Source organism: Tenrec ecaudatus, unplaced genomic scaffold (genome assembly GCF_050624435.1).
Source record: "Tenrec ecaudatus isolate mTenEca1 unplaced genomic scaffold, mTenEca1.hap1 Scaffold_548, whole genome shotgun sequence".
Lineage (NCBI taxonomy): Eukaryota > Metazoa > Chordata > Mammalia > Afrosoricida > Tenrecidae > Tenrec > Tenrec ecaudatus.
This window is the reverse complement of record NW_027459459.1, coordinates 1,589,290-1,600,471: the sequence shown is the minus strand read 5'-3', so window position 1 is coordinate 1,600,471 and position 11,182 is coordinate 1,589,290. Positions and strand designations below refer to the sequence as shown.

The following is an 11,182-nucleotide window of genomic DNA, read 5'->3' as shown; positions in this document are numbered from 1 at the left end:
AGTCAGAATTGTGTCAACTGAAACAATCTGCGGTGTTGGCTATGGTTTCTACTGTTAATCTTTGTCTTCTCAACTCTCAATTAGAGTACCAACAAGATTGTTTTTTCGAAACTTGATATGGATGGTCTACTTCAGTGGGCTTCATCCTCAGCATCATCTTATTTTTCTTAAAACAAGTTATCCATTTGTAAATTGCTGATTTCTTCATAGCATTGTCCCTGTAAACTTCTTGTGAAATAGCAGTGATTTCACCATTCTTCCATTCAGACTTTACCATAAATTTGGTGTTTGTTCTTGCTTCAATTTTAGTAGAATTCATGTTGCTCTGATAGGGGCTCTATTCAAACTGATGTTTTAACCTACTTAGTGCCTCAATCTAGATCCTGTTCATACGTGGTATAAAAACTTAGTTCATATATGTGATAAAAACAGCATATTTTGCTGTAAACTTTTTTTAAACCAGTGTAGTTTTTTTTCATAATAACAAATTTTTCATGAATTTTTGAAGACCACTTGTATGCAACTTTAAATAACGCTCACTAAGGCAGAACTATGCCTGCTGGGATATATGTCATAATAAAGAGTATGAAACAAGCAATTATGTGGTAGTTTTAGGTTGCAGATTTTTGTGCAAGAGATTTTAACCGAAGTCCAATAATTTTCAATTCCCTAACCTTAGGATAGTACTCATGTACTTATTCTCACACTAAGGAATTTCAGCCTTAATTCCAAAGGATTATTTCAGTTCCTTTAATTTGTTGCAGGTGAATTAAAGGTAAAGTCCAGTTTGCTTAGTGGGATTTCCAAATCTGATTCTTTTGGCGTAACCTATGAAACACCTTGAAAGAACAAAGTCTAAAGTCCAGGCTGTCTATAGCATGCAGCCTGGGTCACCAAGGGCTAGATAGAAATTTGATCAAAAGTACCCAATTAAGAACATAATCAATAAATACCAGGTGTATTCTCCTGTTGGAGTAATATTAAGCATTTTTCCCAATTGAGGACTAGTTTATCCATCAGCCAATGTGAAGTCACCTCCTCTGAGACAAAGATCACTGTCCCCCCCACCCCCGCCACCCCATCAGCATCACCTCTGCACTTGAATTTCTATTGGGGTTCATTGAGCACCCTTGTAGAAGTGTCTGTTGATTTGGGGTAACAATCAGGGACTGATTGTTCCACTCTCTCTACTCCAGAAACTGACCCGAGCTGAGGTGAGGCCTCCTTTGTTGAATTGGTTATTAAGATATACAAACAGGAGGGGAGAAGTGGATCATGAGGGGGAGACCAAATAAGAAATTACATGACCTGAGAACAGGTGCTTGCCTTTGTCTTAGTATTTGTCCTTTTGTGATTGACTAAGTATAATAGTTTCTAGACCCATCCTTGTCATGTAGTGTTTCGTGGTTTCACCAGTTTTGTGTATGTACCAGAGTTTATTTATCCATTCTACTGATGGATGTTTGGGCTGCTTTTCCTATCTTGTTATATGTGAACAGTGTTGTGACGAACATGGGGGCATACATTTGTTTGTATTTTGTCTCTTCTTTAGGTACAGCAGAGGTATTGCTGGGTCTTAAGGGATTTCTCTTTCCAATTGTTTTAAGTAGCTATTGCTTTCCACAATGGTTGTACATATTTATAAGCCCACCAACAGTGTATTTTCAATCACTCCACACACTCTCCGGCATTTGTTGTTTTGTTTCTATTTAAAATCTTTTAATTGGGCTATGGTTGTGGGTGTAAGGTGGTGTCTCGGTTTGATTTGCATCATCTGGATGGCTAGTGTTTGTGAGCATTTCTTCATGTGTTTGTTAGCTATCCACGTGTAGCGTGTTGTCTCCCATGAATGCCTATTCATGTCCTTTGCCCACCTTTTAATTGGATTATTTGATTCTTTCTTATTGAGATATTACAGAATTCTGTAGATTTTGTAATTAATTCCTAGTCTGTTGTTTCATTGCTAAAGAATTTTTCCCAATCTGTGGGCTCTTATTTTATTCTTTTGATGAAGTCATTTGATGTGCTTAAGTGTTTTATTTTTAATAGATCTTTATTTCTATTATATTCTATTCATTCTATTTTGTTTTCTATTATGTGTGCCTCCTTTATGATATTTGGTAGTCTGTGTATGTCCTGCAATAGGGCCCTTAAGTTTGTCCCAATTTTCTCATTGATCATCCTTACAGCTTTGAGATTTACATTTAGGTCTCTGTTTCATCTCCAGTTAATTTTTGTACATGGACTAAGATATGGGTCTTGTTTCATTTTTCTGCAGATGGAGAGCCAATATATCAAGTACCATTCATTGAAGAGAGTATCCCTTTGACATTTAATATTCTTTGGTTATTTGTTGAAAATCAGTTGCCTGTAGGTAGATACTTTTATTTCTGGGCTTTCTATCCATACATTGGTCTATGTATCTATCAGTATACCTGTACCAGGCTGTTTTGACTACTGTCACTGTGTAGTAAGTTTTGAGGTCAGGTAGTGCAAGACTTCCTACTTTGTTCCTCATTTTCAAGAATTCTTTGCTTACCCTGGGCTTCTTCCTTCTTCATATGAAGTTGGTAACTAATTTTTCCATTTCTTTAAATGAATGAAGTTAGGAATTGGATCGGAATTGTATTTTATTTGTAGATTGTGTTGTGCAATCAGCAGTACATTTTCACAACATTACGTCTTCCTAACCATGAACATGGCATTGTCTTCCATTTGTGTAGATCTCTTTTGGTGTCTTGTAATAACGTTCAGTATTTTTTTTTGTATAGGTCCTTTGTTTCTTTGCTTAGATTTATTCCTAGGGATTATATCTTTTGTGTGACTATTGTAAATGGTATTGTTTTCTTCATGTCTTTTTTGAAGCTTTCACTGGTATATAAGAATCCGGTTAATTTCTGCTTGTTATTCTTGTATCCTGCTACTTTACAAAATCTCTCAATTGTTTCCAAGAGTCTTTTTGTGGAGTCCTTAGCGTTTTCTCTCTATAAAATCATATCGTCTGAAAATAGCGAGAGCTTTACTTCTGTGTCCAGTTGTACTCTCCTAATTTCTTTTTGTTTGCTAAGACTTTCACATGATTCAATGTGTATTTTGGACCGACACAGTTCTATCGATAATACTTGCCTTTCTAACATTCCTACCTACCTACCACTCCTTGCTCGAGGATTATACTAATCCTCTGTGTCTTCTGACTTTTTCCCTACCTGCCTCTTTTCTTTCTGGGCAGCTGATTTTCTTTCACAGTACAACTTACTTGTCACCTTTGTATTGGTTCCTGTCTTTCATAGACAGAGTTAATTGCTTTCATTTCGTTTAGGAGTGTCTGGCTTTACCAATAGTATATCATGTTATATTTTAGTGTGTTAATTAATCAGCCTTTGTCATTCAAGCCTTCAGTAATAGAGACCAAATTTTATTTGTTTTACTTGTGTATACATTGACTGTATAAAATATAGGCCTAGCCCATATTAGAGATAGCAATTCATGTTTGATTGCTGAGTAAAGTTGGTCATCTAGTTAGTTATGGCCTAAAAATAGAAACACAAAATAGCACTCCTCTACTCCCTGTACCCAGCTTCTTGATTATTAGCAATAAATAAATATTTAGTGAGCACCTCTGGAATAACTAGTATTATGAAAGATACCAAACTACACTCACCACCCTTGAGTCAATTGCAGCTAATTGTGACCCTATAGGGTAGAGGGTAGAACTACCCCTGTGGCTTCCAAGACTGTAACTCTTTACAGGAGCAGCAAACCTCAGCTTTCTCCCCAGAGCAGCTGATGATTTCACACTGCTTACCTTTCGGATAGTGTCCCAATGCATATATACTGCGCCACCAGGACTCCTCTGTGGAAGGTACAGATATATATAAATCCCGGTCCTTGTCTGTAAGGCTCTTATGTTTTCAACATGTTTGAGAAAACTTGAAAACAACATAAAATACTATACGAGTGGGTACTTTACAAAAAAGAGGTTGTGATATGAGGGGTGATAATGCATTTGGAGTTTGTTCCACCAGGTCAGACTGTTAATCAGCCTTTCTATTTACAGGCTCTGAAAAGATTGCATAACAAAAAAAGGCCTAATTTGTGGCAGATGGAACTGGTTTTGCCACCACAACAATGCACCTGCTCACGCAGCCATCTCAGTGCGCCAGTTTTGGGCAAAAACCAGCATTCCTCTTGCCCCACGTACCTTACTCACCTGACCTCTCTCCATGTAACTTTTGTTTCCGCAAATGAAAGGACAGCGATTTGATGACGTTAGAAGAGGTGAAGAAAAAAACAAGAGAGGTTCTGTCAACCATCCAGATGAGTTTGAAACATATTTCCAAGAATGGAATTTCAGATTTGACAAATGTATTAAGAGTAATGGAGAGTGCTTTGAAGGTGATACGGTTATGTTGTAAATGCATACATACATACATACATACATACATAGCTTTGGGGAGAGAATCCGGGTTTGGGGGACTACCCCTCATATAATAAAGCATTAAACAGTTTAAAGCAAATAGGTATTGCAACTCAGTAAAAAAAGAAATTCGCTGGCACAGCATTCAGGCAACTGAGAGTCCTAGAACTAACACTAAGTAGATTTCCAAAGTGGCAACAGGAGGCTAACAGTTTTCAGGAATATTATTGGCAAGCTGCTGTTGCTAGCTGCCATCCGGTCAGCCTATGTACAACAGAATGTGCACTCATTGTGATCCATATAGTAGGTTTGGCTGGCGAATTTTCCACTCAGACAGTTCTGTGCCGTAGCAGCACCACCTACACTGGCTGCGCTCACTCCCCTTGGGCAAACTATGAAGTCCACTATAATCCCCTAGCTGACTTGATTAAGGGGAAAACTAGTTGTATGGACTGGGAACATTTTTGAGGCTTTTAGGCTCTCGCCTACTGTGTAGGGAACCTCGTATCTTTACTTCTTTTATAGAACTTTTAAAAATCCCATTTCTTCAAAAATATTTATTGAGTGTCATATTAATTTCCTATTGCTGCTATAATAAATAACTTAAAACAACATAAATATATTCTCTTACAATTCTGGAAGCTAGAAGTTTAAAATGTGTCTGGCAGGGCTAAAATCAAGATGCCTACAAGGCTGTGCTACCTTCAGAGACTAGAGAATTTGTTTTCTTGTCTTTCCCAGGTTTTAAAAGCTGTGTTCCTTGCAGCCCTTGGCTTGCTCCTTTCTCCAATTGCAAAACCAGCAATGGAGCATCTTCTCTGACTTTGCTTCCACCTTCTCCTCTGTGTCAAATCTCCCTCTTATAGGATACTTTACAATTAGGTCTCACCCAGGTCATCTGAAATAATATCTAAACCTCATGATCCTTAATTTAAGCACACTTGCAAAACCCCTTTTGCCATATAAAGTAACATTCACCGGCTCTGGAAATGAAGACATGGAGGCCAGTATTCAGCCTCCCGCAAGTAGCTAGTACATTGCGCGCACGGTGCTAAGGACTTTCTACCTTGTGCTATACTTATTGTGGCCATAGGTTTTCTCTGGTGCAACAATACGAAACCCTGGGGGATAGAATCTCTTGTTTCTTTCTCACAAAACCTAGTAGGTGGCCTTGCTTATAGTATGTACTCAGTATTGAATAATAATTAATGACGTGAGTCAAACTTTGTTCCATAAATATAATTTTCATTAACTTCATTCCACAGGCATTTGTCGAGGTAGAAAGAGAAGTGTCTTTGATATCTGGATAATCATATACAATTCAGCCAATCGTTGCTGAGCTTTACTATATACTAGCTAGTAATGACAGTGCTAAGGAGGATGGTTAACATACTCCTGCCCTCAAGGAGAAATGGTGAGTAGCCCCAGGTGCCCCGGGTGACTAATAATGGTCTAGTTTGTGGAGAAGCAGTTCTCCAAACCAGGGCTGTTCTGAGAGAAACCGTTTAATAAAGAAGCCCTGAGCATCACTTATCACCATCACTTTCCTTTCTACTATTGAAATTTCCTCTCCCAAATCACTGCCAAGAATTCTCCACGGGGTGATTGAACACCTCTTTATTACAGGGATCTCACTTCTACCCAGTGCTTCCAATTTGATCCTAATTCATTAAGAAAATTAGCAAAATCCTTTCTTCCACTGAGCTAAAAAGTATTCCTCCCTTTGACTTTCACCACTACTCTTATGAGCTCTTCTTCCTTCCGCAGCCACATACCTACTTTGCCCAGTCTTATGGCAGTCATTCAAATATTTCTAGGAATTCATTTCTAGGACTTATTTATTCATTCTGTATTTTTCTGCGCATTTCTTATATGCTTGATACGGTGCTAGGGGCTCGAGATATAAAGATGAATAAGATGAAATTCCTGTTTAAGGACAGCCTAGCAAAGAGACAAACATGGGAATAGTTCACTTTCACAGGTATTCTATGAGAAGGAAATACAAATGCTCTAGGAGCTGGAGTTGGAGACCAGCCAGCTAACCCTAGGGCTGCTAAGAACGAGGTCAGGGAAAGAGCATTTGAGCTTGACCTCATTTTTTAATTTCTTCACTCATTCAGATTTAGTGAGTACCTATTCTGCTAGGTGCTAAGGAGACAATAGTGACTTAGTGGTTGACCAGACTATGCCAGGCAAAGAAGTCAGCAATGATAACGCCAAGAAAGCATTTATTTATTTTTAAAATGCATGTGTAGGAGGGTGGGGTAGGGATATGTTCCATATGTCAATCCCTAAAGAAACAGAAATAACATCACTGATATTATATCCTTGGCTTCAAGAAACTCATAATCAAGTGGGAAAGACAGACAAATAAAAGGACTGTAATGTGATTATCTTATGTACTCTTGTATAAGCCGAGTTTTTCAGCACAATTTTATGCAGTTTATGTGGTAAAATTAGGTTCCTCGGCTGATATTCGGGTCGGCTTATACTCGAGTATTATTGCAACAGGCACCAGGTACTAATGAAAGCACATAAATAAAGGCAATGAAACTAGCTAGGGTTCTAGGAAGTGCTGAGATAAAAGCAACCTTTTCGAAACATTTAGATGGTTGTCATGCTTGAGCTGACTATTAATGGGTAAGAAATATTGTTAACCAGGCAGATGCAGGGAAGAAGCCTGAGAAAAGGAGATCTTAGAAGACTGAGAAAATGGAACTTGTGTCAAGAGCTATCAAAAGTTCATCATGGCTATGGCATAATGTATATATGGACCAGTGGCAGGAGATGAGACTGGAAACTTAATAGATAAAGGCCAAACCCTTAAAAACCTGTCCATTTATAGAAGTCTAAATACAGGCATGCATTTATGTAAATATATTTTGACTTGTCAAATGACGGACAACCGCCAGAAGTTTATTTGAGTCATTGCAGTTTAGCACCATTCTCAGAAGGACGCGATTCTTGATCTTGAGGTGGGATTTTTGAGACAGGGCTTCTCAGGAGGCATAGGAGTTATCCAGGTCTGAGAGCTGGGAATCAGAAAACCACTGTGTGTGTGTGTGTGTTGGGGGTGGGGGGCAGCCAGATTCTCACTACTGTCTCTGGAAACAGACTTCCCGCAGGGACTTGGCTCCAATATTGCAGACATCCGGCTTCTCACCCTGGTATAACTTGCAAACAAGGTTCAGCAGGTTGTCATGCTCACCCATGGGTGTCCCATTGATGGCAGCCCAGGGCACATATTTATGGGGAGGCTTCAGCGCATCCATCAGCTGGGCGTTGGTGTGCATGAGCTGTGTGCCCCGGTCCCCCTTTGCACACTCCACGACAGCGTCTGAGGACACATCCGGGGCATAGATCTGCAGGCACGGCTTCAGGTTGTCTTCCATGTCATCCATTTCCTCTAAGCAGACGATAGTGACAAGAGCTGTGGTCTTGTCCAGTTTGTCCAGCAGGCAGGGCTCCACCTTGTTGAAGAAACACTCTCGCTCCCCGTGCTGGCACTGGAACTCCCACTTGCCGCTGACATTCCTTTCCTGGGCGTTCCCATAAGGCACCAGCGTGACGTTCAAGATGTCCAGGACCATCAACCACGTGGGGAAGAGCTCTCGGATCAGGAATGCCCGGCAGCCACCACACAGGGACTCGTAGTAGAGGGTGACATTAACAGGTGGCGGGGCCCAGTTATTGACGGGCACCTTTGGGCACAGGATGCCGGCCTTGCAGGCGGCCGCCACCTCAGGGAACGCTCCCCGCCGGGACGCAGGCGCTGCCGCGGGGCCCTGGAGCAGCAGCAGCAGCAGCAGCAGCAGCAAAGGCAGGAGCGACATTAAAGGCATAGCGGCGGAGCAGCAGGACAACACGGCGTGTAAATATATTTTTATATGATGATGGGGAAATAGATCTATGTGCATATATTTATAGGCTTAGTATTAAGGTAGCAGATGGACATTGGGCTTCCACTCAAGTACTCCCTCAATGCAAGAACGCTTTGTTCTATTAAACTGGCATTCCATGATGCTCACCTTCCTGACATGATCACTGAAGACAAAATGGTGCATAAGCAAATGTGGTGAAGAAAGCTGGTGGTGCCCGGCTATCAAAAGATATAGCATCTGGGGTCTTAAAGGCTAGAAGGTAAACAAGCAGCCATGTAACTGAGAAGCAACAAAGTCCACATGGAAGAAGCACACCAGTCTGTGTGATCATGAGGTGTCGAAGGGATCAGGTATTAGGCAGCAAAGAACAAAAAAATCATATCATTGTGAATGAGGGGAGTGCAGAGTGTGGAGTGGGGACCCAAAGCCCATCTGTAGGCAACTGGACATCCCCTTACAGAAAGTTCTCGGGGAGGAGACGAGCCAGTGAGGGTTCAGTGTAGCAACGATGAAACATACAACTTTCCTCTAGTTTTTAAATACTTCCTTCCCCCCCCACCACCCCACTATCATGATCCCAATTCTACCTTACACATCCAGCTATTCCAGAGGATGTATACTGGTACAGATAGGAACTGGAAACACAGGGAATCCAGGACAGATGAACCCCTCAGGACCTGTGGTGCGAGTGGCGATACTATGAGGGTGAAGGGAAGGTGGGCTAGAAAGGGGGAACTGATCACAAGGATCTACATATAACCCCCTCTCTGGGGGACAGACAATAGAAAAGTGAGTGAAGGGAGATGTCGGACAGTGTAAGACATGAAAAAATAATAATTATAAATTATCAAGGGTTCATGAAGGATGGGGGGGAGGGAAAAAATGAGGAGCTGATACCAAGGGCTCAAGTAGAAAGCAAATGTTTTGAGAATGATGTTGGCAACAAATGTACAAATGTGCTTGACACAATAGATGTATGTATGGATTATGATAAATGTATGAGACTCCAGTATAATGATTTAAAAGAAAACCTGTGTTTGGACTTTATCTTAAAGGCAGTGGGAAGCCAAGGGAAAAAAATCATTAATCAGGGAAGTGACACAATCAGATTTTTCTTGACAAACAATAACTAGCATTATAGAGGATGAAATACATGGTAGTAAGTATACAAAGATAAATGAAATAGATTGTGTCCTCTAAGAACACAGGATAATAGGGGAAAAAAGGCATTATGGAAATGCAATGACAGAGGCATGTGTGCAGAGTATATTATGAGAGTGTTGCTGCGCAAAATCTAATTTGAAGGAGAAGGTGGCAAGCTCTCTAGATAAAGGACTGGGTGGAATCTTGAGCGAGGAATCAGAGTTATTAGCCACATTGAAAAAGAAAGAAAGAGCATAGAAAGAGAAGGAAGAGTATTTCAGGTAAAAGGGACAGAAAAAGCAAACCCAAAAAGGCAAGAAAAAATGGCATATGCATTTCAGTATTGCTAGTGCACAAAATAAGAACGATGAAACTAGATATAGTATGCAAGTCTTGTATTGTGGAAGCCCTTAAATGCCATATGTTCTGTGATTTATTTTAATTTATTTAGTTCCATTTTACTTTGAGTATTGCTTCAGTAGAATGTACTCTTCCTAATAATTTATTTTCTAATATTTCTAAGTTGGTGTCTGTTATACCTTTTATGGCCATAGAATTCCTTTTACTGTTTCTTTTGTGTATATGGTCCTGTTTTTATATATTCCTTTAGTTTTTCCTTTTCTGTAAATGTTTTTATTTCTCCCTCATAATTGTAGGATAATTTTGCCAGATATGGGATTCTTGGTTGGTGATTTTTTTCTTTTCAGTCTTTAGAAAATATCATTCCATTACCTCCTTGCCCGAATCGTTTAGGTAGAAAAATCTGAACTTATCCTGATTTCTTGACCTTTGTAGGTAATTGTTATTTTATTGCCATGCAGCTTTCAGCATTGTTTCCATATCAGTAATATTAGAAAGTTTGATTATTATATGTTGAGGAGATTTCCTTTTAGGATCAATTTTGTTTGGTGCTCTGTGGACTTCCTGCATAATTATTTTATGTTCTAACATGATGATAGGAAGGTTATTTCTTAATATTTCATCAACCATTTTCTCAGTAGTTGTTATTTCTTCTTTCTGTTCTGGGACATTTATCGGGCACATGTTGTTCCGTTTGTTTATGTCCCATAGTATTGTTAGGTTATCATCAGTATTTTTTATTGTTTTTCTAACCTGTTCTTCTTGTGTTTTGTTCTGGAGAGATTCATCTTCAAGATCACCAATTCTTTATTCCAATATTTTTATTATTTTTTTCATTCTTTCACAATGGTGTTGAGTTCTAGTATTCTGCTGTTTGCCTTTTGTATTTCTGTTTGAAATTGTATTATTTCTATTTTTCATTCATTTTGTCAGCACAGTCTCTCAAGGCACATCTGAGTTCTTGAATTATGGTATGTGTCTCTTCACTATGTCTATCTAATTTTTCTTCCCGTTGCCTAAAGTAACTGGGGACCATTGCTGTAATCTCTATCTTGGGAGGATTAGTGGACCTCTCCTCTTCCAGGAGCTCTTCCCAGTACACATCCGTGTGGTGTAATTATTTTTGCTGTGTTCTCCTTTTTCCACAAGTGTGTGGAAACGGACTATTGCTTTCGAGACATAGTGTTATTATTAATTTGTTTATATTTGTGACTCTGAACACAGATTTATCCTCATTGATTTTTTTCCTCGCACACCTGCTGTGAAACCTTGGTAGGCAGGCAATTCCGCACCATCCTAGCCTCAACAGGAGCCGTAGTATACAAACAATTAATTTTGGATTCAGCCAAAATCCTGCTCTTGAGGCTGGTTCCCAATTTGC

At 39.6% G+C, this 11,182-nt stretch overlaps 1 protein-coding gene across 1 annotated transcript; it reads right to left on the bottom strand.

Moving 5' to 3' along the window:
* Positions 1-7,328: 7,328 nt before the first annotated feature.
* Positions 7,329-8,259, bottom strand: LOC142436715 (gamma-interferon-inducible-lysosomal thiol reductase-like). The gene has a single exon (XM_075540190.1). It carries the CDS (start codon positions 8,257-8,259, stop codon positions 7,513-7,515), a length of 747 nt encoding a protein of 248 aa, XP_075396305.1. The 3' UTR covers positions 7,329-7,512.
* Positions 8,260-11,182: the final 2,923 nt, after the last annotated feature.